The sequence below is a fragment of the Coptis chinensis genome, chromosome 6 (genome assembly GCF_015680905.1).
Source record: "Coptis chinensis isolate HL-2020 chromosome 6, ASM1568090v1, whole genome shotgun sequence".
In the NCBI taxonomy this organism is placed as follows: domain Eukaryota; kingdom Viridiplantae; phylum Streptophyta; class Magnoliopsida; order Ranunculales; family Ranunculaceae; genus Coptis; species Coptis chinensis.
This window is the reverse complement of record NC_141461.1, coordinates 92,273,977-92,301,845: the sequence shown is the minus strand read 5'-3', so window position 1 is coordinate 92,301,845 and position 27,869 is coordinate 92,273,977. Positions and strand designations below refer to the sequence as shown.

The following is a 27,869-nucleotide window of genomic DNA, read 5'->3' as shown; positions in this document are numbered from 1 at the left end:
TCCAACAATAAAAATCCATCCAGTCTTTATCCAGTATCTCCATCAAACCCTGTGCTTGAGGGATGAAATAAAGAGGAACCGTGACCATGGATAAGATCTTAACTCCACGATAAGACAATCCATAGACAATATTAACAACCATCCCGTCAGGTGAACATCCAAGCCAACTATCATTGGGACTCTTGTTACCATAGACCTGAAATTCAGGGAACAACACCATGTTGGCAGTTATAAGTTTGTACCTTTCAAGTGCTTCCTGTTCTTTGATATTGGCCCAAATGGTCGCCAGGTTTCCGTAGAAAGGCTCGACTGCCACAGTTTAACCCTCCGTCCACGCCAGAAGCCAATCGCCCCAGCAGTGAGTTTATTTTTCCTTAATTCAGTCCAGTTTTTGAACCAATGTTGTAGGCAACTAGATTGAGGAAGTGAACAGGTTTCAAACTGTCGGAATTCCCAAAATGGCGCAAAATACTTTTACAAACTGCTCTATGGCGATTAATCGAAGAAAAACTTTCAATATTCACCAGAAGATCAGCAACCATTAAAAACAAGAAATTATGAATTTTTATAGTTCAAGGAGAAAGTAGAAAGTGTAATTACTACTACTACTACTACATAAACCCATTTGAGCTCACACAAAATAAGTCATAAATAATGTTTGTGAAATATCATCAACAAGACTGAAAAATGTGACTGAATAATAATACTAGGGTTTACAAATGAAACCAAGGGTTTAAGACGAGAGCAAAAGTCGTTTTTGTTGCATAAAATTTTGAGACTATGTTGGTAACTTTTTATTTTCTTCTTCCTTGACCAAATAAATTAGTCAAATATTCCGAAACACCTGTTGACTTTCGATCGGCAACTCCCAATTACATCAGGACTAAAGAGTTGCTGTTTACAGGGACATAAACTCCCAATTACATTACAGCTGCATTTCAACCCAAAATCATCTTCAACAATTTCAGGGTCCAAGGTAACAAATCAGAACTTGGGTCTCTGAAAATCATCCTTGCTGAACAATTGAACAGATGCAAACGGAGTTCACAGCAACCAAAATATACACAAAGGTTACAAATAAGATGATGCCATGGAAGCCACTCTTTCTCATTTCATAGGCCTTCCAATATTTTCCTTCCCCTTGTCTGACTCGTCCATCTTTCTTTCCAAAAGAAAATAGCTTACTCTTTCCTCAAAAATGTTTTTCCCGCATCAGCCAGATATACCAAACTGCCTCCCAGACACATTCGTTGTGCCAGGATTGACCAGACCAACAGGATCTCCTGATCTTTCTTTTTGGCTCTATTGATGATTCATGATCCCTGAGAAGTACGATACTCAAAATCTGCATTCTTCACTGAATTTGAGAAGCTGCAGAACTTACAGCATCTTGGGAGTCAACTTTGACCTGTAAACAAAATGAAGAAAAAAAGGGTAACAAGAAAAGGGTTGTTTTTTTTTGTTTTTTTAATAGCTAAGAAGAAAGAAAAAATCATACTTGATTTAGATGGCTGAGCAAAGCTCCACGTAAGATCTTTTTGAGTTTATCACATTGATCAATCATGTGACCAGAGCTTCCCATCTCCTCAAGTTGGTACCATAGACGTTCAATGGTTGAGTACGGAAACCAAATAGCAGACATCTTCTTTCTATTAATAATGTCTGCTGGTCTCTGCAAATTTTAATAGCAGACATTTTCTTCAGTAGCTCACAAAACAGACATCAATGCATTACAGCATCTTACTAAAGAGCAAGATGATCTTTTTCGAGGGTTAACGAATCACTGGATATAGCTAAGTTCAAATCAATGACTATGTCTACGCCTCTTGCTTTGATCTAAATTGGTCCATAGACAGAACAGAAGCTAAACAAAGTGACTACCAAAACAAAACAAAAAAAATTAAGATAAACTATACGACCTTGTCCCCTCACCATCCCCCTACATTTAAAAAATAATTTTTCTATAGCTGGTAGCCTGGTATCAACAGCAGACATTTTAAAGAACATGTTCTGAAAACTGAGAAGGTAAACAGAAAGCTATTTTCATATTTAATAAGATATTGATGCGATAGGTCAACCAGTAAAAGAAATAGAAAATAAAATTTATTATGCAGTTGTAGTATTGATACGAATAATTTACCAGAGATGCAAAAGACTCTAAATACTCGAGCAACAGATTTGTAGCTTCTGTAAATCGACCATAATCCACATATAGGCGGAATAAGGATGCAGGATCGGCTTCTAGCCCAGTCATCCCCCATGAAGTTGCCTTTCGACCACCCTGTTACATCCATAACCATGCAAATCAGATAACTTCAAACATTAATATAAGGTTATAATGAGAGCCAGGAAAAGAAATGCTATTGTTTGTCAACAATAAGTAGGGAACAAGGAATTAACCAGTTGGGACATCCAACATAAAATGACCAAAGGTTAAAATGGATCATACAACAGTAGCCAAATTTTAATAAAATGCATTGAGGCATAAGCATCATCACAAATTTATACATGTATACCGTGAGGCAGCCTCAATGGTTGGAGGCATGTGCTCAAAAGCTTAGTGAGGCGCAGCCTCCTACCCCAGCCGGTTTTTATTTTTTATTATTAATTTATTATCGTTTTTTCAACTTTTTTCCACTATTTTGACAACTTAACCCCTAATACGTTAATTAAAAACTAAAATGTCCCTATTAGGTTATGTTTTGAGCATCCAAACACCTTATTCTATTATGTCTTTATATCTATGACTATGTGTCTGTGTGAGTCAGTGAGTGTCTTTACGTCTATGACTATGAGTCTGTGTGTGAGTCAGTGCGTGTCTACTGTTTAGTGACTTGTGAGTTGCGACTATGTCTATGTTTGAGACTTATTTGATTAGTTAAGTACTTGAGACTGATGAAAATACTCGTTGGATCTATCCCCAAACTGAAGCCAATCACAATTACTTCTCTGCCTTATATCCACTTCCTCCATGCAAATTAGAACTGAGTAATGTTCCTTTGCTTCCTTAACCATATATAATTCAAGTTGGTATCTAAAGGGTTCATGAGAAGCTTTAGTTGTGACTCAAACAGATAGTCCCTAGCAGCTTTAACTCTGAGTTGAAGATCAGAGCAGTTCATTCTTGCCCAATTCCTTAGAACAGCTTTAAGCCTTTTCAGTTTACATTGGAGAACAAATGGAGGAACACCAGTCACATCCATGTTCCAACATTCTTCAAGAATGAAGGGGAAGGAACTTTATTTGGTCCATTGAAGATGAAGGGGGGCGCATCAGGAAACAGTACAGAGGAGGTTGCAGATACTTTTATTAACTATTTTGAAGAGCTTCTTGGTTCTGTATCTCAAGTGTCTGGTGATGCAGACTTTTATAGTAGTATTGAGGTCAAAATCACCATGTCGGAAGATGAAGGTGCTACTCTCTCTACTCCTGTGTCTGATCAGGAATTAAAGAGGCTCTTTTCTCTATGGAGGACAACAAATCCCCTGGACCTGATGGGTATAATGCTTTCTTCTTTAAGTTTGCTTGGCCTATTATTAGCTTTGATTTTATTCAAGCAGTTAAGTATGCTTTTTCCTTGGCTAATATTCACAAGAGCACAAATTCTACTTTTATATGCCTTGTGCCTAAAACTCTAAACCCCTCAAAGGTTGATGAGTTTAGACCTATATCCTGTTGTAATGTTGTTTATAAGTGTATCTCTAAAGTTCTTCCAAGCAGGTTGAAACCCATCATCTCCTCCTTTGTTGGTGATTGTCCGTCAGCTTTTATTCCTGGCAGAGATATTCAGGATAACCTTCTTATGGCCCATGAGCTCTTGAGGAATTATAACAGGAAGAATTCTACCACAAGATGTTCTATCAAGGTGGACATTAAGAAGGCTTATGATTCTGTCAGTTGGAAGGCCATTCAACTTATCTTACAACGATTTAAGTTTCCCCAACAGTTCATTGATTGGTGTTGTATGTGCTTTACTTCACCTTATTTCTCTATTTTGGTTAATGATAGTCCTCATGGCTACTTTCCTGGTAAAAGAGGCTTAAGGCCGGGTGACCCACTGTCCCCTTACCTTTTCGTATTGATCATGGAGGTTCTCAGTGGCTTATTACAGCAAGGATTGAGTTGAAACTCATTAATCCACACTCTAAGTCTAAGCATCTTGCTATCACACATCTGAGCTTTGCCGATAATGTCCTTTTTTGTAAAGGAGATTTTCAATCTATAAAGGATATACTGGGTACTTTTTCTTCAGCCACGGGCCTTTCTTTTAACCCTAGTAAGACCTCTCTTCTCACTAGTGGTATGGCGGATGAAGAAGCGAAGGGCCTTGCTGATATTCTTGGTGTCTCTCAAGCTACATTACCGATTAAATACCTTGGTCTCCCTCTTGTTGCTTCAAGGTTTGGAATTAGAGACTGCTTACCTCTCATTGAGAGGACTACTGGCAGAATTTCTAATTGGAAAAATAGACTTCTATCTCATGCTGGAAGACTTCAACTGATTCAATCAGTGTTATCCTCTCATTGAGAGGACTACTGGCAGAATTTCTATATCCACCGAATGAAAAATAGACTTTATATCTATCTCAATGCTGGACCATTTTAAAATATAAACTCCGACAATATATTTCATATATATCCGATGATTTAATCAGTGTTATCCTATATATCTTTTGGGTACACCGATATATTCATCGATATCGATATTTTGGGCCTGGGCAAGGACTTTTGTCCTCCCTAAAGCTTGTTCTTGAAAGAGTTGGAAAGATCTGCAATAGGTTCTTGTGGTCGGGCCCTTCTATGAAGAGAAAGATTCACCAAGCCTCAAATGACACAATTAGACTCCCTAAAGATGAAGGTGGTCTTGGGATTGCTGATACACAAACTTGGAACCAAGCTTCATACTGTGGCTTAGTATACAAGATTGCTTCCAATGATGATTCTCTACGGTCTAAGTGGGTGTGGCAGCACAGCATTAAAAGGAAGTATTTCTGGACTATGGAGATTCCTAGTGATTGTTCGTGGGTATGGAGGGGCATACTGAATAGTAGAAAGAAAGCAGCAGAGTTTGTCAAACATGTTATTGCAAATGGTGTGAATACTTTTGTATGGCATGACCCTTGGTGCATGAAAGGGTCTTTACTCCAGAATGAACAAGCAGTACAAATGCTACATGTTCCTATAGATGCAAAAGTCAGTGACCTTGTTGAGAATGGAAGTTGGAACTCTTTGGTGCATGACCTTCCAGAGAGTGAGCTCAAATCTGCTATTCTTCAAACAAAAATTTATAATTTGTTGGCTGGAGACAGTGGTTTGGACTCCTACTCACTCGGGAAAGTTTTCTGCAAGGTCTGCGTATGTAGCCCTTAGACATATTAATGCAAAGGTTAAATGGTATAGACTAGTTTGGGCAAACTAGTAGTTCCCAAACATTCTTTTGGGTGTTGGCAACTTTTCTCAGGTAGCCTTCTTACACAAGATAGGATGGTCAAGAAGAAATTATTGAATCATTCATCTTGTTGTTTTTGTGGTCAATCCAATGAAAACTCAAAGCACCTTTTCTTTGATTGTTCCTATACCAAAAAAGTGTGGGCTGGTATCAAGGCAAAACTAGGCTACGGTAACGTAGTGTTGAACTCTAATCAGGAGTGATTTTCAATCTTCTCAAGAAGCAAGGGTAAATCCATTGATATTGAGATTATGAAGGTGTTAGTGTGTGCTACTGTGTATGCGTTATGGATAGAACATAACGCACATAGGTTCAAGGCCAAAAGCATGTCAGCTAACCTACTTCAGAAAAAGATTTTGCTAGACATGATAGAGTATCTCCAAAGACAATTAAAGGAAGCGGCAGATTCTGTGAGCAGTAGAGTGATTCTCAACAACTTAGGCCCGCACGCTAAGTCTAAGGCTCAAGTTATCATTAAATGCAAATGGTTCAAGCCTATTGAAGGCACCCTCTAACTCAATACAGATGGCTCTGTAACTCCTTCCAGCTCAGGATATGGTAGCATTATTAGGGACCATGAAGGAGATGTCCTCCTAGCCTATGCAGGTAGTAGTAGTAACAAGTCAAGAACTGAGAGTTATTGAAGCGGGATTGGATGGTTGCTTAAAGATTGGTTGTGGTCGGGTGGAGATATGTTCAGATTCTATGTTGGCAGTGCAAATAACAAATGGTTCTTCTCCCCCTCCTTGGTACTGCTCCAACATCTGTGAATCTATTAGAAGGAAAATTCTTCTTCTTTCTTGTTGTAATACACACCATGTATTTAGAGAAACTAACAGGGCAGCTGACCTGTTAGCTAAGTCCTCTTGTTTTGTTTTACACCCCTCCCCTGAATGAATGCTTACAATGTATAGTGGAGGAGGATGCATTAGGTTGTGTTTATGATCGAGTTCATTAATACAGGTTTGGGTAGCCTTAACCCTTTTAATTTCTTCAAAAAATATATATATATACTTGTGAGTTGCGACTATGTCTATATCTAATCATTTGCCTATTTTTTTGGATATGTATTTAAACTTATTTTCAGTTTTTCATACAATAAGCCAATAAGGTAAAACCTTAAGCCTCACTACATTTTATTTATGCTATACTAATTTGACTAATTTCATTAGCATGGCAATCTGTTTCTCACTTTTCAGAATTTACAGCTCCTCTTGATTTTTCCAGTCTTTTTTTTTCAATGATTGAGGTTTAAGCCTCAAAGCTTTTGAGGGCTGATGCGTTTTTTGAAACACTGAAATAAGTTCATTCAAATAGTTTTTTTTCTTCTCCTTCACCCCTTCACTTTGTTTCTTTAAGCACCCAAGTTCATCTTGTCAGAGTATCAAGATGTGAAATTTATAGTAATAAGCTAAAGAAAGAGGGGACCTTGAACAAATGGACTAGCCAAAGAGGTAACTCAATCTGAGGATCGGCCTGCAGAAGTGTTTCAGCAACAATTACTGGTAATCTTGGATGCAACTTCTTATACTTCTCCTGCAATTAAAAGTTCATATTAGTTAAAGATAAGTTGGGATACCAATACCAATAATCATTCGCACACATATACAGAATTTTTTACCGCACATGAATTGCACGTCTATATTAAACCAAAAAAAGTTAATATTACATAATAATCCCTGTTATTTATATATAAGAGGCTTTCTATTATGAATAGGTGTGTTTAGAAAGGTAAAAAAGGAAGAAAAAACAGGAACAGAAAGGCTGCTAGTTCTTAATGATAGTCGCGCAAAATGACCGCACATCGGGGAGAAAAAGGAAATAAAGAACCAACAATGTTTCTATACCACGTGTTTTGTTCAAAATATCCTATATTTTTTTCAAGGAATTTACAAACCCAACAACTCACATGCAACAGCACTCCATAGTATAAGAACTTGTATACGTATACTTCAAGGGGTGTCCAAATATCCAACACAACCTACATTTGTGTGAATAAAGATTCATTCTGTGTGTGTCCTTGTAAAAGCCGTTACTTATATGTTGGTCTACAGAAGTGTGGTCTAGTCTTTAGACACACATTACCGATTGTAATGACTAAGATCGTGATTCATTGATCCTCATATATATAACTCTAAGATACAATGAAGATTCAGTATGGATACTCATCAAATTTTGTGAAGGCCAACATGTTTGTCCTGATCTCAATCTGTTCAAGGTGAATATGCTTGGAATTCTATGGGGAAGCTTCAAGTAATGGGTCATTACCCAAAGGGAGATGCAAGACAATCTTATCTCATGCATCAGTATGGTAACAAAGTGATTTGAAGAATAAAACACATAAATAAACATCACAATATCACATGTAAACACTACAGATGTTTGAAAATACTATGGATTATCACTCAGTTTAAAAGGGGCGTTATTTCAAAAATCTGCTGCATGTTAACCGTTGAAATGACTTGATTGATTACACAACTAATAAATTCAGATGCTGAAGATAAAGTTTTCTTTTTCCTCGGCCTTTTGGTATTTATCAGTTGGTTCTAAATTGATACAATGATTGTCTTTTCATGCTTTCATACAAGTGTGAAATAAAGCAGATCCTAGAACCATGGTATTTGATACAAAAGTTCCAAAGCAGTAGATATCTGGTAAGAAAACATAAGTAGATACGCACAAGATATAGCTCAAGTGTTTCCCACTGGCTATTGCCTTTTGATTGATGGACTAAAGCACTAGTATCAACTGCACGGTGAATGCTTGATTCTTCTTCTGATGATGTCAGCAGCAGGTCATGTGTTCTGATATCATTCCTGAAACCCATGGAGGATGTTAACCACTTTATCCGTGTCCTTTTGAGATTAGTCCAAGACTCCAAGTAACAGGGGTGCATTACATGAAAAAGAAAAGCATATGGTATATAAGACTCACATAGAAAAGGACAACATTCTACCTTATAAATGAGACTCCTACTCTACTTGGGGAGCATTTTAGAGCTACAGCAACGAAAACTCGTTCAAGTTCCCTGTAACATGGGAATAAATAGATTAAGATACATTTCAAGCCTGCCACAAGGAAATAAAGACTAGACGAAGATTTAAAAACGTTATTATATAAAGTTAGAATACAAAAGTTTAACCTCTTCAATCCTGAACCCTTCCAAAACTTCAGCACAAGTGTAAATGCCATGTCGTATAAGTTCGCTTGGACCAATAGATCCACCAAATCTAACGGATCTGTTTGATTTCCTGAAAAACAAAAAAAGAGATAAATTTTAAAGACGATAGAGAAAGTAAGAAAAATAAAAATGTCAATTTATAGTGTCATGTATCCTCAACATTATGAAAATACTTTCTCTAAGACAAGAAAGGTCTATCAAGTAGGTAGTAGGACACTGTAAATTATGATTGTACTGTCAAATAATGAGCAACTCGTGATTGAATTGCCAAATAATGAGTATATTACTATTTTTCCAAATGTAGAGAACAATATATTACTAAATATGGCAGTGCCGTCGTGATTTTACACGCAATACCAAACCCATAAGAAAATAGAATATTTATAAACAAAAAAATTGACAGCATCATAATTGTCTAGGTAACTTGTACCACAGATGCCAGTGTGCTTCTACATTAAGAATAAATACAATGATATCCTCATCCTTGCCATAGAGTACTCTGAATTCTGAAAAAAAGGGGTACCAACAGCAGAATACATCTAGATACCAACCATGACAGAATCCATCAGAAATTTTGCCTATTCAATCTCTTAAGGTGACTCCCACCCTAACCATCAATATCATCCTCATCAGAGAAGCTAGGCATTCACTCTAACTCATTGTCACCGTCATCAATGATCAATGGTCTACTGAGGATTTCAACTAGAAGACTCTCATGAAAACAAGAGCAAATTGAGAGCAATCCTCTCTTTTGGCAATCCAAATTTCCACTACCTACTTGTGTCTTGGATCCCCTACGTTCAAGGTAATTGTACTTTAATTAGACATGAACTGTCTCTAAGCCGTCACCTGACCTGCCCATTTAACAGGTGTACTGCTCAAAGTGACAAAAGAAATGAATTTACTTTCCTCTGGAGTACATCCACCAAAGGACGGAATTAAACCACTTTCTCTATTATTTTCTCGGCAAACATGCTATCCATGAAACTAGTGTAACAGAGAACATCACACTACAGGATCAGGTGCATCATAAAAACAAAAAAGGTGCATGTTTTATACTACTATCATAGTCTTTATATCTACTCGTACCACCTAAGTATGTAAGATGGTCAGCTGCTATCTCATCCTACAACATTTCTTTCTTTTTTTTAATTGGCAAGCCTGTTTTAAAAGAGATCAGTAACTTGGTAATGACGGCGGTGTTTGAACCCCAGACCTCTGCTATCATCACCCAAAGGTTTTACCAACCAAGCTAGTTGGCCATCATGTGCATTCCTTTATATCTCTCCAGTCTCATGACTCTCACCACTCATTTATCTCAACATATCATCCTGGTAACATTCGATTCTTATATGGTTTGATGGGAACAGTTAAATTTAACAATAATAAAACAAATATAAATTTCCCCATATACCTATCAATTTCAATTTAATATTCTCTAGTGACAGAAAATATTCTGCTAATGTAAGCACATATTCCTTCTCAAGCTTCTCAATGTCAATACAATATTGCAGCCTCCAACATTGAACACCACTGCGCGAAAGCGCTGCAAATATAAAACAGAAGATCAAGTATTTCTGAATAATAGAACATGTATGGTAAGTCAACTCAATCAGGGTAAAGTATTTGACGCTTATCATTATACCCCAATGCAAATAAGGAAACAATACAGGAGAAGAAGCAAAGATGTCTAATTCATAAAACCACAAGCACTTACAACTTTCTTCCACAACTTTTCGGGCTTTTTTATTTGGATAAAGCTCACCGAGACTAGAGTAGCCATCCAACTGAGGATCTATCCAAGCATGAGTAGGATGAACAAGATTCAATGCATTGATAGTAGCAGAGAGCCCATTGAGTCTCTCTTGAAGTGCCATGGAACACTGTTGGTGTTCTTTTAGGGCCACCTCACTTCTCAAACGACTTGAATATCGGTACATGTAGCTAGCTGCCCTTCTCCAGTTGTGTCTATGCATCTCGAAAGCATAGAGCAATTTATAAGGATTCGGTCTAGCTGCAATGTCCGATCGCTCAGCCTGTAAAATCCAAAATAATAACTACACTGGAGCAATAACACATCTGAGTATAAGATGGAAACTTCTAACACAATTTACCTTCCAAGTTAGTTCTTGTTCCATCTTTTCCATTAGCCCAACAAACGGGAGTTGACCATCACATAGGTTCTGCAACAAATAAAGTTGAAAACAAATGAAGTTGTTTGTGCTTTTAAAATTGTAAAATCGTCTCACACTACATTCCATTGTACCATGATGATATAAAATAAATTTCAGAAGATACGGAAGTAACCACCAAAAATTGGAGTAACATTGGGATGAATGAACCTTGTGAAAAAATATTATACTTTTCAAGAAGAAAGCAACAACCTTTTCTCCCCTTTTTTTCATTTTCATTTTCTTTCTTTTTTGCAACAACCCACAATGATTGTGTTTAATTAGTGCTTCTCACAAGGTAAACGTTATCATTGATTGCTTATCTTTGGCACTAGTGGTGAACAGACCAATCTTCCTCTTCTTTTCACCTCCAACACTACGAACCTTGAGGTTTTCTACTCATTATTTGAATGACCCTGGATTTCTTTGAGCTTGTGATTCTCCTATTTGCAATTCCCAATGCTGGTTATCTGTTGTACAAACTGCTTCCTTGCTGTTGATTATTTTATATGGTTCGTAGATGGACAGAAATCAGAACTACCCATCCCATGTTACTATTGGCAGTCACTGCCATGCATTACACTCCTTCGGTCTTTGGTCTTATGGACTTCTCAAATCTAGCCATGGCTCTCAACAGGTCAGCCTGGTTGACAATTTCTCGTAACTTGAGCGGTATCCTCTACTAGTTTCCAGTAAGATATTGGGGAGATGTATGATTGGATCACAAGAAGTTTGTAGGTTTGGTGAAAAGATCATGGGATGAGCTACAGGTTCTTGCAGAGTAGTCTATGGAGAAAACTTCATATGATAAAATAGGCTCATAGATCCCCACTGCGTCCCCATACAAAAAGAAGAAAAGGATAAAAAGAAAGGAAAATGTAAATATCACATAATTGAAAATAGTTTACTAACCTTGTAAGCACCACGCTCGCAAAGAACAATAATGAAGCGCCTCAGACATAAGTATTTGCTCTCCTCATCAGGATTCGAGATAATAGCACAATAAGCATCATAATAGTAGTTGAGATCTAAGGTAAATTTGAAGACATTTGCCCATAGCCGCCCTCGAACAGTAGTTGCAGGCTCATTAAGAGGATCCCCACCAACCTCTTCATCTTTAGAACCAGGAATTTCATCAACTTGCTCAAGAGCGGCAAGAGCAAATTGACAAGCACCTTCACTCAAATTATATTGTTCAAAAATTTGCATTGCCCATTGATAATAGTGTAGCTTCCATGAGGCATCAGACCCACAAGAACCTTGGGAAAAACAATAAGAAAAGTATTAATCTTTAAAACATCAGTGCATCATTAACAAGACCAACAATTTGCAGATCATCTTACTGTAACCAGGATGAGGCAACCCTTGGAAGGACAAACTTTGCAATGCCTGAGATGCTCCACATCCAGATGAAGCTCTGAGTACAACCAGAATGCAGTTGTCGATCAGGGGAAAAAAGAGTATAAAATATGTATTCTTAAGCAGAAATCTACAACAATGAGAAATTGAATTTTTCCAATCCTAGACGGATTATGAAATTTAACAAGTTAATAAAATATGAACAGAAGACTAGAATAATGTATATCAAAATAGTAAACAGGGAAGAAAAATCTGTCCATTCTCCAAAGACTGCTCTAAAGGATTTACCCAAGGAAACAAATTCTTCGAAGCCACTGGTGTTACCCTTGCTTCTGTGCTTCACTAACAAGTAGGGGATTGCTCGCAGATTACCAATCAGAAATGTCTCGATTTACCTTAAGAAAACACTTAATTAAGAGAACCATTCAAGGGGTGGATTTTAAGCCAAATTAAGCTGGAAGCTGAATTCTTTGGCGAGAGAGAGAAAAAACACCCCAAAAGGGACTTTTTTGCATCAAAATCTTGGGAAAAATGTTTGCAGTGCTACACCGGGTTGAAGGGCACCATAGCAGGTTGATTTGTCAATTCATCCTAGAAAGATCACTGTGGATACTTTCATTTTGCTCCATATCTCATGACTTTGATCATGCTCACCAAAACTAGTACCCACTTGGTAAATAGTGGTCATAAGATCACAATACAGACCTAGTTGCCAATCATGTAGACCACTCAGAAGATAACATCGACTCAATTCCACATCTTGAAGTAGTCAGCTATGCTTGCTATTCTAATTTCTTAGTCAATGTCAAAATGTACAAAGTGTTGAAATTTGCCCGAAACCAAGACTTCGCAATCCACACATCAGTACATGTTGAAATGGATGCACTTTGAAAAGAACTATGATGCTTCAATCTACTAGCATGTACTTGGCAATAAAATTGTGCATAGAGCCAACGGAGCTTAGAGTCCTCTAAGTTGTGATACACTCCGCTCCTTTTTGCGGACAAGTTTGATGAAACTCATATTAACCTGCTAATAAATAAAGCAATCACCAACATTTCGTTTAGAAATTTGTTGTTTTGATGGGAGAATATTATGTCTGAGTTTTTTCAATGTTTAACTTCAATTTGTTGATTACTTATATTTATGTGACTGTGAGTATGTAACTGATCACCACAACAGAAACAATTCAGTCTCCAAGCTTTTTCACACTCTAGTCACATACTCGCATGTGGCATCCTACAAAACACTTTTGAACTTGATCAAAAGTGCCCCACTTCAAAATCTCCAGTATTTGGTGACCCACACTATGTTTTTCCACCCTATCTTGGAAAGGTTACATTTTAAACTGGAATACAAGCTACAAGGTAAATTAAAAACACATATAATAAGAAATAATGGGTGGACTGGACTAAATATATCAATTTACAAAGTAAGTCTATTAATGCATGAAATGTGTACCTGAAAAAACACCGGACAGCTTCACGAACTTTTTTCTCTCTTAAAAACCTTTGTGATTCCCTTTGTGCCCGTGCAAGAAGGCAAAACCCTAAAAGATGAAGTTGTATACACCATTCGCCATTACTATCCTGAACACTTTGAGATGTTTTTTCTTTACGTGAATGCGCATCACTTACACCCAAAAGGATCTATTAATTGAAAATTACGATACAGTTTCAGGATCACATTGGAATGCTGGGAATTCTTTTAAAAATAAATGAAACGGTACAATAAGAAATAGACCTCAACAGCTTCATACTGGCCATGCCTAAGCAGGATCAATATAAGTTCAATTGTATGATTGAAGAAAGCAGAAGATTTGTTAGTCCCACCCCAAATAATCCAGCTGGCGTGGTTTTGCGCCGAGCGAAGAATGTCGTTTGGACTAGGAAAATATATTGAAGAAAAGTAGGCGGGGTCTTCAGAGGAAGTTTCAGAACTTAGAAAAAGCAAACATGCCAATGTAAAATCACAAGTGCCAAGCTTTTCATTCCATGACCGCCCGATAGTGCTGCTATCTGGAGAAAATTGGAAACAGCACACTAGATTAAAACGAATAGAAACATTTTAGAAATAGTAAGAAATCCAACAACTCCCAGAATCTAGGGTACGGTTCAGCAACATGCATAAGATTATCTGCAGAAGATGTGATCACAGGGAGCAACAAAAAGCCTTGTGATCACATCTTCTGCAGATAATCTTATGCATGTTGCTGAACCGTACCCTAGATTCTGGGAGCAACAAAAAACAAACTAAGAGTGATATACACTTATTTATTATTTGCAGGTGCCAACTAGCAAAGTCGGTAAAACCTTTGGGTGATGATACCAGAGGTCTGGGGGTCGAACCCCACCAGCATCAAAGAGTTACTGATCTCATTTAAAACAGGCTTGTTAATAAAAAAAAAAAAAAAAACTAAGAGTGATATATCTTGGTATATCACTGCCAAAATAAGAACTTAACAGCCAGGCATAACTTGGAGAGCAATTAAGCAGAACAATTTTAGGAATTTCCTTGTCAGTGTTGTATCTCGCATGTCTGATGCATGTGGACACACTCCAACGGGTCTATGTAGGATAGTGACCGTGTCTATTCTTACATAAACTATTTAATCTTACCAATGTGCAAGGATGAAAGCCGAGCACTGAAATCTTCTAAGGCCAGTGATTCAGAGGGTGTAGTTCCCAGGAAATGAAGAATAAGCCACTCTCTTAGAAATTCTTGAATCATAGGTATCAACTCAAGTTGTATCTTGGATATATCATCATGCATCATATGGACCTGCACCAATTCATGCAAAACATAAAGTTAAAGGAGAACATCAAAAAACAGAGCTATGGAATATGAAGTGAATCGGAAACTATGTAAGTGTTGAAGCACAAACATTTTATCAGGTATTAGCTATTGCTTACAATCAAGAATCAACAGCATATTCACGCACATAACAATTTCCATGAGTTATCAACAGTCAAGTGTCATGTTAAACATGCTCCGACCCTTACAACTGTCACCAACAATAACATGCTACTCTATGTTTCAACGTCTTCTGGAGTAGGTCAAACATTTGTATGAAAACCGTGCATCAAAATCGGTCCACGCTGTTCCCTCAACCACATCATCTCTCAATTAAATGTATGATATATCATGAAAAACTTCTCATTTTTGTTTTTATGATATGACTGCAACTCTGGAAGACCCACATTTTGAAAAGAGGTTCAAATATAGCCTCTTGTTCAAAATTGAAAAGAATATAAAATATAATAAATAAATTGCCAGTGATTGGTTCACTGAACCGAGATTCCTGGAAAGAGAATTTGGGAGAGGTAGCGCCTTTTTCATAGGAGTTCCAGAAGACAACAACTTCCTCCCATTCAAAAAGGAAGTCAATTTCTAATAAAGCTCCTATAATCATCGCGATTCCTACATTACTCTTCCTCCTAAACAGATGGTGATACACTGATTTTCTCTATTTTACTCTGTTTTCAAGGAATTACAATTCTGTGACCCAAACGCAGCCTTTGAGAGGGCCAAGAATCATCTAATTATATATGTAGCCATGTAGGTGCTTGTATATTTTTCCTATCAGTATTAATAGCATTAACTAAATTCGCTTAATGCAACCATACTGATGGATTCAAACGTTTCTTTTCAGTATTAGTAAAAACTAAAATCAGATAAATACATGGATATCTTATGCAATAGTTCTAAGAAAACAGATATATACCTGCCCTCTAACATTCACAAGATAGCCTAATAGCAGAATTATATCAAATGCAGACTCAAACATCACTCTTGCAACTTGAGAACTTGACAGAATCATTACGGAAGAATTGATACTGAAAACTGCTTCCGAATCCAATCTTTGAATACTTTTGGGAGGGACGAGAAACTTTAGATAGTTCTCTATGACATTCAAAACTCTGCTCCACGAGGCAGCTTTACCGAGCAAAGCATGAAGTGACAAGAGCATATCGATTGAGAATTTTCTCTGACATCTGTGATCTTCTAATTCCTTCTTCCAAGCAGTATCAGCTCCAATTTGTGATACATGGAGTTTTCCTACCAATGAACTATATCCAACTTCTAAAACCTTCAGAAAACCTGGGATGAGTTCTTCAGATGAGATGATTTGATCACTGACAAGAGATTCATATAAAATAGCACCAGCAGCTTTGCCTAATTGTTGGCTGATACTACTGATGCATCTTAATACCTCAAAAAGAATTTCACGATCAAGATTATCATCCGGCAAATCCAAACCAGAATTTACAAAATCACCAAATTCATCAACAGAACCTGCATATTGTAACAAGATTGAGTTAGTACATAAATATTACATAAACAAATTAATTTGTCTTGATTCAGAAATAAAAGAAAGTTATGTAACACCACAAAACTACAGACGTCAGACTCACCATAGATAAGCAGCTCAATATCCTCCAAACACCGGAATAAAGATACTGTGTTCCTTCTAATTAAACCAACGGCGCCTGTTGAAGCATCAACCAGTAAACCATATGGTGCATTGTTCTTGCACCAATAATGAAAATATCGTGTGCATAAATTTTTCCAGCAATAGATTACTGATATTGGCGCATTAACCTGCAAAAAAAACATATCAAACTGTTAGTTAGCAACACCTAGGTGCCCCATCCCTGAACGAATGAAGACTAAAAGATGTTGCTGACACGAAAGCAACCACAAAAAGTGAAGAGAGAAAAGTGAAAATGAAAGAAGTACCGAGAATTAACCATACCTCGCCCTCAATAAGAGAAAATATTTCCTTTTTCAAACCATCAATTGTCAAGGATTGAAACTCAGAATCAGTCCAGTGTTTGTTATAATCAAGTGCAGTGGCACGCAAAGCAGCATTCTGATAGATCCCAGGATGAAGCAGCCTACGCAGAAAAATAGAAGATACAAAAGGGACAAACTGATCCTGCAAGGCAAGTAAGTCGCTTAACAAGGTGTACTTCTCAATTGAGTAAGAGATGATATAAATAATCAGGGAAGAAGATAATATATTTCATTTGTTCAGGGAGCGTTGCTTTGCAAATGAGATATGGGACTAAATGATGAAAAGTTTAGGGTGTAGGCATGCATTTCATGGACAGGAAGTAGATTATTAAAGGACTGGACTTGTGAACATTTGTCGGAGATTGGCCAAATCTTGTGGAGTAGGCTGTTGCACGCCATGTGTTGGTGCATTTGGAGCGAGAGAATGATGCAGGAACATGATTACTAAATTTGGAAATTGCTTATTTTATTAAATCAGTAATAGGTTAATATCATTGGTTTCCTATTTGTATTAGATCTAGGTTAATTAGCAAGGTTTCTATTTTGGTTTCCAATTAGAATTGGGAACATTGTTCATTATATCAAGGCATCTATGCCTTCATTGTTAATTGTTAGATTGGTTTTTATTGAATATCTATTCTAAGAGAATTGTTCTTCTAGTTTGAAGGTTTAAAACCTAGTTTTAGGTGTTTCTTTCATTAAACTTAATTGTGGTTTAACCATTCTTGAAGCTTCTGCCAACAAGTTACATCAGAGAAATACTAAGATTTTTGACGAAAAAGTTTAACAACATCGATCGAGTCATTTGTAGTATATCTGTTCGTGGGAGCGGTTCAGCATTGTTCTAGGATTAGAGGGGCGGGTTTTTAACAATTGATATTTTGGTGGGATAGCCTTATATAGGCATCACGTATGTGTTGTCTGACTTAGTCTCTCACTACACCATGATCTGATGTAATGTTTTCCCAACATTATATATAAAAAAAAATTTATTCAATAAAATAAAATAAAATAAAATGAAAATGAAAGATACTCCAAAAATAATATAGGGAAATGAAAAACCATTGAAATAAAGAAGGATACCAAATCCAAATTCTTCATTTAAATGTTAACTATACATTGGGGGACATTTTATTATCAGTATGTAGTAGATAATCCAGTCCATAATAGTTACAAAAGATTAAATGAAAATTCTAGACATTACAAGTTGGAAATACTTTAGAAAGTGAAATACAATATACAAAGACAATGATATCCCTCTGTAAAACTGTAACAGCTAATAAATTTCATCTCTTTGACAACAAAATCCAAATTTGCAGAAGTACTCTCCATACTTCACCATCTACCTACAGAGCCGTGGGGTTTTCAATCAGTCGCTTAAGTTATCCCAGGTGGAACCTTTTTCTAAAACTCAGACATTAAACAAGCTTTCTTTTTCAATGAAGAAAACCTAGCCCCCACTTTTATAAAGTGTTCAATGGTTCTTGCTTTAAGCTGTTTTAAACTGAAGGAATAAAATAAATAAAAGTTGGTCCACGTAAATAGAACTGATGGATGATGAATGACATTTGACACTCCCCTCTAAAATTTAGATCTGCATGCCTCTTTGTCAGTGGGTGGCACCCTCTCCGACAATGAGAGGGAGGTAATAACTAATGACTAATAATCACATAGAAAAGTAGGTTAAGAAATCTATTAGCAAGGGCAAAGAACATTAGACTACCTTCACTGGAGATAACAAAAGGCTGGTCCAACTCATCTCAACTAAAGAATGTTCAGAACCTTGAAATAACTGGTCAGCAACAAAGGCTTCCTGCAAACTATAACTGTGTGCTTCCTCTCTGCAACATCACTTCAAGGGATAAGTAAGCTCAATTCCTCAGATATGTAAACCCAAATTTATGGTAGAAACTTACCCTGATAACATACTGTCCACAATTAAAGCTACATTACTTGTTTAGTCGTTAACATGCAAACTCTAAACAGATAATGGGTTATCTATACTTCAAAATTGATAGACCCAGCTACAACTACTATACCAAAACAAACTACCTTTTTTTTTTCTTTTGATCGATAAAATTCACCTTGTATTAATTACAATGATAACAAAGATTACTTTTTGGGTCCCAGTAGATGAGGAGCTACTCGACCACACTCAAATACAATAAAAGCTTGCTCATCTTACTATCCCATCCCAATTGCACATGAAACAAAAAAACCTTACACACGTAAAAGAAATACAATATTAAATACCAAAAAGGCAATAATATAATTAAGTTAATGTAATGAGATTGAATGCATAAAGTTATTGTTATACATTACTTGCTATACATTAAAACTTTCACACTACAAGATCAAAATAACTTGGCATAAAAGAAGAAATATAAAATCAAGGCTTTGTAAAGTATTTGATACTTGAGCATCTAAAGAGAAAGTAAGACAGATGGTAATATGACATTTACTTACACGCTTAATTTATCATGAAATAAGTTGTAGAACAGTAGCCCGTCTTCTTTAAGTATCCAAAGTTTGTTAGAAGTTATTATCAAGTCAATAAATCGCCCCTGTTGCAAAACAAGCATTACATGTTAGTAAATCACCTGATACTAGAACTAAATCCCTATATACCAGTATACCATCGATAAACAAACTGGGATCAAGTTCACCTGTGCCCAGCCTAACTCTAGGAAATATACAGGCAGGCTTACACACAGTCCAGGTTTAAGACTTTACCTCCATCAAATGGATGTTTTTCATCGTCTCAGGCAACAAAATGACCCTGTCCCCCAGATTGAAACGGAGGCTGAAAATGGCAATCGTCTCCATATCCAAATCCTTCAAAATAGCACCAAGATATCAGCTATCGTCACCCTAAGCCATGGAATATGAAATCCAAGAATATGCAGTCATTCATCACCAACTTTTAGTAGCAATGTAACCGTGCCAACACACTATTAATGTGTGATGATGCACGTGTTGAACATTAACCACATCGACATGAAAGAAATAGACAGCTTTGGGTCTATCATCTGACAGATTTGAATAATTTTCCAAGATAAGGGTTCAATCCAGATCTCAAGCAAATGGTTCCACTCAGGAACATCCATAAAGTATACTTCAGCAAATCCTTTTTATTTTTTTATTTTTTTTAACCACTAAGTACAGATATATCTCTCTTCTTATAAAGGACGAGAGACCTATTTTTCAATTGCTTTTTTTCTATGATAGCAAATATACCCATTGAGAACAATTTAATAGGATAAAAAAATGTTGGGCAAATGCGTAATAGACTTTGTTTCACTTAATAGATGGGTCCATGCAACAATTTGCATTTACAGTTGAGGATACATCTGTAACTGTCTAATATCTCATTCCAAAATATGTCCTTGACAGGACATATGGTAGTAACTAATTACTTTGGGCCAAAAAGGTAATTCGATGTTTTCCATTTAATGTGTGGGGTCTGGCTAGGCTAAGCTTTAGTCGCTGTAAGACTAGGATATCACTGTAGCTTTCTCTCCGATTATTCCCCAACCAACCCAATTTAGATTTTCTCTCATTTTTACATGGGCTATTAAAACAAGGGCACGTCTACCCCATATGGCCCAATACAGAATTAGACTGTGAAGTAGGTTCTCATTGTTTCTCACTAGTGAAGTGACCAGGACAACCTAAAAGGCTAATAATTAAACACTTCTCTCCCTCTCTATCTCCTCCTCAATCTTTCTTTCTTTAGCCTCCTAAGAAACAAAATAACAATCACAGTCCACTTTCTTCTCCCTCTCCGCTAATAAGAAGTCTATTCTCTCCTTTTTAATACTTGTCTTCTTCTTTATTTGCTACCATGATAATGATTTTTCTAAAATAAAATTGAATTACAGAACTTGTTATGTCTCTCTTATATTGATATTTGAGAAATCTTAGTTGAAAACACATGATTTTTTATGTATCCTATTCACAAAATCTGAACAGCCAAAAAACCATATGATCGATAAAAACCTTCATGACAATACAGAAGCTTCGTATAACAATGTGGTTTTATTTCAAAACTGTGATCTCTAATTGGCATTATTATGATGCATATGACTAGTAAAATTACAGAAAGGGAAGTATTTAATTCCAGAACCTTGCCTCTTTGCTACGATATTTGGAGTTCTTCACTTTATAAAACGTAATGGTGAAGGAAGAAGAACTTAACATGTTAATCGGAGAGAGGTATTAAAGAAATAATTAAAGAGGGTTGGAGGAGAGAAAGGAAGCAGGAATGAGAGAGAGATGTCTAATGTGGGGTAGAGCGCACCATTGAGACCAATGAGAACCTCCTTCGCACTCCAAATCTGTACTAGTCCATGCGCGGTAGAGCGCCCTTTAGACAATGAAAATAACTCTTAATAATATTTTTTGGTATGTAAAGCACATATTTGTGTTTTAAATTTGTTATTTATTTTAGTATATTATTTCAATATAAACAAAAGAAAAACGTGCACGACGTCTATGCACAAACACTAGTATTACTGATCCCAATAAGCAAAGATTTTCGGATGAGATATCCTAGGCATTGATGTAGTATGTTGAATTATATCAATCTACTTGCATATTATGTATTAAAAGAAAGTAAGATTGAATATAAGTTGGTCTTCTCAAAAACATTTCAAAGTGACCTTCCATCAAAGACGGAAGTGCAATATATAAAATGTAAAACAACAGTTTCTTTTAAAAAGAAAAACAAGAGGTTCAGGAAACAAGGGAAGGACACAGTTTTCAGGGAACATACCATACTGGTATATAGAATCGCCAGAGAAATCAAACATGAATCCTGATTAATATCACCCACCCAAAGCCTTGAAACCTTGCAGCCTGACAGGAAATATCATAAACAAAGAAACCACGCACATGGTATGCAAACAAACAATCAATTCAATATGATATCTAACTAAAGGCCAGCCAATCTGACTGATAACCTGTAGTTAATAGCATTGGTGGGGAAAAAATAGATGCATACATAAATAAAAATATATATGGAGCTGATTTGTGGGAGCAAGACAACTCTTCTATTCAGGTGAATTTGAGACAATTCAATTCCCCCACTCAAGTGGCTAATTTTCGATTAAGATCTGACCTTAAGACACAGTACATCCAAAGGTTATTTATGTTGTCAGAGGCAAGGTGAGGCACTAGGTATCCGCAACTGCGCCACACCAATGGGCGGGACTGGCAAGCATAGAAGGCTGTTGAGGTGTGTCTAAATGGGGTGTTCACTACCCTCCCCCAATATTATAGAGGTATACTTGCATAGTTACATGCGTGCGCGGCCTTATGGATCCAAAAAAAAAAATGCTGTGTATACCCTCTTCTCCATCACTCTGTTTTTCATTACTGAATAACAAACATACAATTAAAGTCAACACAAATAAAGATATGGAAAATTGCCTGCCGGTGCTTCAGAGCTAATGGTATGACTGAGAACCCTTGCATGAGTATCAAGATCCCATACACGTAAGCACCCGTCCACATGAACCACAAAAAGATATTTTCTTCCATACACCTCTGATATTACTAAATCCTGTACCGTGCCAACAGTCCTGCCTCTACATGATATCAGTCATTACAGAATTGATTAGATTGAGAAGACAAACATATAAATTACAAAAATACATTTTAACAATGAAATGATAATAAGAAATGTCAGGCTGTGACTGGCATAGTGTAATAGCTACGTCAGGTTCTTCAAAACTCATCACAATGGAACCAACTTAAACACTTGGTGTGTATCTTTTATTTAGTGTGCATTGTTGAGGTCTTAAGGTCAAAATAATTAATGGAATTTATATGTTTATTATTATATTTTAAGCAAATAATTGACAACGTGTTTTGCTTTAAAAAAGGCTGAAACTGTACTTTGAAACTATACTTGCTTACATCCGAAAGCATTAGCTAAAGCAGCAGATTTACTGTGCTGTTCATATATTCATATGCTCAGTCTTGACAATTTAAATAGAATATAGAGAATGTAGAAAATATGTGCCAAAATCTACTTTTTGGGATTTGTACCTGCAAATGCATAGTATTCCCCTTTGCAGACGATATAGTATGTATGGAACTTGTGGAAAGAGCGAAACACAACAGTTTTTGCACAAGTGGAACGGGATATTTACAGGATGGTGAAAGGGATCAAAGAGGAATTACATGATTGGGCATGTGCAAATCCTAGCTTCAAAGGGGTGACATATCAAGACTTTATTTGTAATTGGAACACTCTTGTTTTGTAAATTGGGTTTGTAAGGTGTCTTGTACTATCTTGCATTCTTGCTACGAGACCAACCCTCGACCCTCATAAACTCTTGTTAGTTTGAAATTTTAATGAAAGAATGAGTTTTACCAAAAAAAAAATGGAATGAAGGAGATATACTATGTAAGTTGCTTCGCTAGCCCACACGCGGTCAGTGGCGGAACCAGGGGGCCAGGGTACACCCTGGCTCACCCTCAACTTCTTAAAAAAATAAACTACTATATATACGGATTAGCAAAAAAAAAAGGAATACTATATATAAGATAACGATTTTGTTACTTCACCGAAAATTAAAACTCCTTGCCTACCCTTACATGAGAAAACTCTCCATCTCTACTTTTATGCATTGAGAGAAATACTTTCATTGTTTGGAAAAAGAAAAAGAGCATAGAGAAAAAAAGTGTACTAACACTCTCAAGTCTCAGTCCCAATATTTCATATATTTATTGGTATGTTTTCTAAATCTTAATTCCCCAATCCCTTTATTTTTTTTTAGTTTTTTGTTAATGATTTTTATTGTTTATAATTCAATTTTGTAATGAATTATATCAGTTACTCGAGTCCATTACAATTTTAGTTTGTTGCATAAATTTTTTTGAGTGAATTTACTTTTGAATCTACATAAGGCATTGATTGGAATTTCGGGAGTGAATGAAAACGAAAACAATTAAAATAAACGCCAAAGTGACGAAAAACAAATATGTAGTTATGTACTAATGTCGAAAGATGCACCATTGTTGGGATCATAAACCATGTTGGCTCAACAAGCTTGAAAATCCAAACTTTACTTACTATAGATTTCTGAGATTGTGTAAACATGGGAATTATATTCTTAGTCCATAATTTGTAAAACTCAATAACACCATTTTTTTGCTATTAATATCAATTACCCTTTAGCTAAAAAAAAGTGTCTAAACATTGTACAACATTCTTGTTGCCTGAGTGGTGATTTTTTTCCCAATGCCTTTTGGGCTATTTTCCTTACAGTTCCAAAGAATTCATTGCTTCTGTCATTTGTGGAATTTTAAAGTGGTTTCCATAAGCATATATATATGCAAGAAGCATATTTTGTAGGCACTTTCTTCTTAAGCTCCTAATTTTCCAAAGCTAAATGTGCTCACTTAAGAACCACAAATAGCAACAAGATAGAGGTGGTCCAAAGGTGAGTAGGTGATCAACTCTCACTCCCTTAGTAGGGTACTAAGGGTGACAAAACTCCAAATACAACGAGTGCCCGATGGATATACAAAGCAAGCCTACAAGACACCAATGGGAATTTTATATCTAAAACCAGATGTCAAGAGATTCTCCTTTATGTCTAAAATGATCCCATAATATCACCTTCGTCGTGACAAAATTCATTTGTTCTTTTCTTAGCCCAAGAGATCGCATTGGGTATATGTTCCACCAACAACTTCACCTTAAGAGGGTGGGGGGTGGACAATGATTTTGTTTCACGGAGCTTCTATAGTAATGAAGAGGGGAATTCCATGTACATATATTAGGGTATATGTTCTACCAACCACTCAACATGTATGTTAGTGGCTCAATTTCAAATGATGATGGAACTAAATGGAGCAGTGCAGACAGGTATACTAATTTTGGTTAGGAGAAAAACGTAAAGAGTTAAAATGGATATAAGTAAAAGCATTGAAATGCGATGCTATACATAAAAATATACAAGAAAAGGCCAGATACCTTGCCATTAGACCCCATAGACGACCAATTCCAACATCTCGCAGCTCATGCATGAAACCTACACATGAAAAAAGGTCCTAGTTGTGTTGGTATATAAGTAGTTATGTCTGATGGTAGGAAAAGACGGTGGGCAGTGAAAGCACACCTTGTGCACTTGTATGAAGTAGGCCGAGTTGAAAGCAAGCAACAGATCCATCATGGCGGCCAACGACTAAGCAACCCATGGTAGCGGCTACAGAAGTTATTGGTGAGAGAGAGTTCAAATCGAAGTGTATAAAGTCGTTTTGTGGGAATATGGAATAAGAAGTATAGTAATCAGAAACATGTCTGAGTTTGAAAAGATAAGCGACTCCGGAAACAGACAGACTGTAAAGCAAATATGGAGTGGCACCAGTAGTTGGAATCTGCAAAAAAAAAAAAAAAAAAAAAAAAAATAAAATATGATAATAGAGAAAGGCAGGTTAGTGATAATAAAATGGTGAGTGACCTGATTTTGGCAAATGAAAGCAAAAGGAGAGAGGGCGTGAGGGAATAGGAGACGGAGGCCAACGGTAGGAAGTTGATTAGAAGCAGTGAGTTCCAAGATTTCCAGAGTATCAGGGGAGCTCTCGTGGATTCTCCTGAGTGACAGTCAGTCAGTCAGTGAGTCAGTCAGTGAAAAACCCTAATAGAAATTATATAAAAAAAAATAAAAAAATGAATGATACCAGATTAGATATGTGGGAGGGTGGTCATCTCCAGTAATGATGTGGCAAGACGCAGAATCCTTTGTGGGAGGAGCAACAGCAGCAGCAGCAGCCAAGGAGGAGGAGGAGGAGGAGGAGGGGAGTACTGATAGTTGAGTCCACTTGAGTTGGTCAGTGCCGGTGATGGGGACCTCCATCCCGGCTAATCGATTACTCGTCCCCATTATTATTATTACAAGAGAAGAGAAGTAACTAACTGATGTTTGGTTGTCGTTTGGGTTTTGGGTTTTTCAAGGTTGTGGTGTTCTTCTTCTCTTGGGCTCTTTTGTTTGGAAACGACTCATTTTGGCCCAGCACCCATTTTCTGTGTGGTGTGAAACCCGTTCCTCGAGATCGATAGTTAGGATGATTTCTTTGGTTTTTAATTGTAAATTATAATTTTAATTATATAGGAGAGACTCATCTATTTATTTATTTTTAAACAAAATGGGAGGTAATTATGTTATTTAAGTGATATTATGGAGATTTTTTTAAACTATTAATAATAAAATGGTGTTTATTATAATTTCAATGTGGGAAATGGATGTAATTATTTAATTTTGAGGTTTTCTTCAATGCGCAGGCCCTCTAATGAATTCCAATGTGCGCTAATCTCAACCCCACATCTGATTTTTTTCTTTAAAATACAAAATCTAAAACAAACTTGTTAACCGTAGAAACTGGTTTGGAAAAGAAACAAGTACATGAAATACCAAATTTACCCAAAAACTAATCCAACCTAATAATCATCGAAAATGGAAAGTGGAAAGCGAAATAAAACTTCGCTAGTTCGAAAATAAAATAAAAAAATAAAACAGTTAGCGCCAATCTCTCACACTCTTTTCGGGCCAGTTGGATATTGGTTTATATAGAGTAGGTGCTGAAATTTATTAACTTCTTGTTAAATTTATATAATAATTTACCTCAGTAATTTATGGTTTTAATACGGGCATAATCTTGTTGTTCTTCATTTGATCGAAATTTTGAGTTTTTTCCATTATCGTATCATACTAACTTCGACATTATAACTAATCGATAGCTTCTTCACTTTGTAAAAAAAAAATGTTGTTGGGACTTTATTTTAGGTTGAGATAATGAGAGGACATGGGTGAGGTAGTCGCCTCAACTTCTTTTTCTTCGTGGGTGTCATATTGGTGAAGATTCATGTTTACATGCACTGATGCTTCCCCTTCATTTATTTTGATATTGCCAGTAAAGTTTAAGATTTATTCGCAACCATATTGTTTGTGTTTGTAACATGTGTTAATTTTACTGTCAGTTTCTTTTTACTTGCTTCTGTTGCTTAAATTATCGTTACGCATTACTCACCTTCACCTTTTGTCATTTCATGACACAAAAGTAAATATTTTAATTGTTTATTTGTGAAGCTAAAATAATATTGTCTATTTTATTTTTTATTTTAAAATTAAATTTTAACTTTAAATTAACGTTGCTTCACGTATATGCTATTTATTTGTTGTTCATTTTATTTTCCACTTATAGTGCAAGAAGTAATGAATGCATATTTATATTATAGTGATCAAGTGATGGTGGATATCTCTAATGAAGACGGAGATTTGGCTACAAATATGTGTAATGACGCATGCCGTATGAGGAAAGTGATTCTTCTGACACCGAAATAAATGTTGACGATGGTTCAACCAATGTGAGTTTGGAAGACGAATATGAATCAGATGACCATAACGTTAGTGAAATTGAAGGTTTTGAAGGACAGTCAAATGAAGCAGGTGCAAGAAGTGAACAAACTAATTAGAATGATTTCAATCTATTAAGTGGTAAGTTGGGAAGGGAAGATCTAGTTGAAAATGTAATATTGTTTTCAATGCGTTTTAAAACTAGCAACGAGACATTTAAGTTCTACAATGAGTATGCCAAGGTTGTTGGGTTTAGTGTACGCAAGGGTTGCCTACCGATTTCATAAAGATATCCCGGTTAAAATAAATTTTGTGTGCTCGTGCCAAGGTGAGAGAGAGGCAGAATATTTGAAAATGGAACACAAAATGAAACAACGTGAGTTGTCTAGATGCAAGTGTCTTGCGATTTTTGAAGTAATTTTTTATTTTAAATGCAATATGTGGGTTGTTAATAAGTTTGTTGCTGAACACACTAGCTCATCCACTTATGCGTTGCGCCTTATCCTAGTTCGATATTTGGTCGCTCACATAGAAAGATGGGCAGTG

The 27,869-nt window shown here is 36.3% G+C and overlaps 1 protein-coding gene across 2 annotated transcripts; it reads right to left on the bottom strand.

Annotated features, from left to right (window-relative positions):
• Positions 1 to 754: 754 nt before the first annotated feature.
• Positions 755 to 25,914, bottom strand: SAR1 (SUPPRESSOR OF AUXIN RESISTANCE1). Of its 2 annotated transcripts, none has more exons than XM_086564108.1 (27): positions 25,651 to 25,914; positions 25,431 to 25,563; positions 25,089 to 25,347; positions 24,944 to 25,001; positions 22,387 to 22,544; positions 21,731 to 21,813; positions 19,690 to 19,791; positions 19,423 to 19,520; positions 18,680 to 18,797; positions 16,916 to 17,098; positions 16,575 to 16,761; positions 15,884 to 16,455; positions 14,778 to 14,940; positions 13,903 to 14,201; positions 13,621 to 13,808; positions 12,144 to 12,217; positions 11,713 to 12,059; positions 10,744 to 10,812; positions 10,347 to 10,665; positions 10,044 to 10,175; positions 8,591 to 8,699; positions 8,405 to 8,476; positions 8,129 to 8,264; positions 6,877 to 6,984; positions 2,141 to 2,281; positions 1,499 to 1,672; positions 755 to 1,408 (listed from the first exon to the last, which is right to left on the bottom strand). In XM_086564108.1, the coding sequence occupies exons 1-27, from the start codon at positions 25,851 to 25,853 to the stop codon at positions 1,355 to 1,357; spliced, it is 4,539 nt and encodes a 1,512-aa protein (XP_086420234.1). In that variant the 5' UTR covers positions 25,854 to 25,914; the 3' UTR covers positions 755 to 1,354. The 2 variants fall into 2 exon arrangements, with proteins under 2 accessions (XP_086420234.1, XP_086420236.1); XM_086564110.1 differs by having other exon boundaries at positions 13,903 to 14,177; positions 25,651 to 25,913.
• Between the last annotated feature and the right edge of the window lie 1,955 nt (positions 25,915 to 27,869).

What these genes read in the sequence shown, in the direction of transcription:
- SAR1 (XM_086564108.1), bottom strand. Translation starts at nt 25,853, where the DNA reads ATGGGGACGAGTAATCGATTAGCCGGGATGGAGGTCCCCATCACCGGC. An exon ending in CCTCCCACATATCTAATCTG is followed by an intron (nt 25,564 to 25,650) that starts GTATCATTCATT and finishes ACTGTCACTCAG; the next exon opens with GAGAATCCACGAGAGCTCCC. An exon ending in GCGAGCGTGGTGCTTACAAG is followed by an intron (nt 10,813 to 11,712) that starts GTTAGTAAACTA and finishes TATTTGTTGCAG; the next exon opens with AACCTATGTGATGGTCAACT.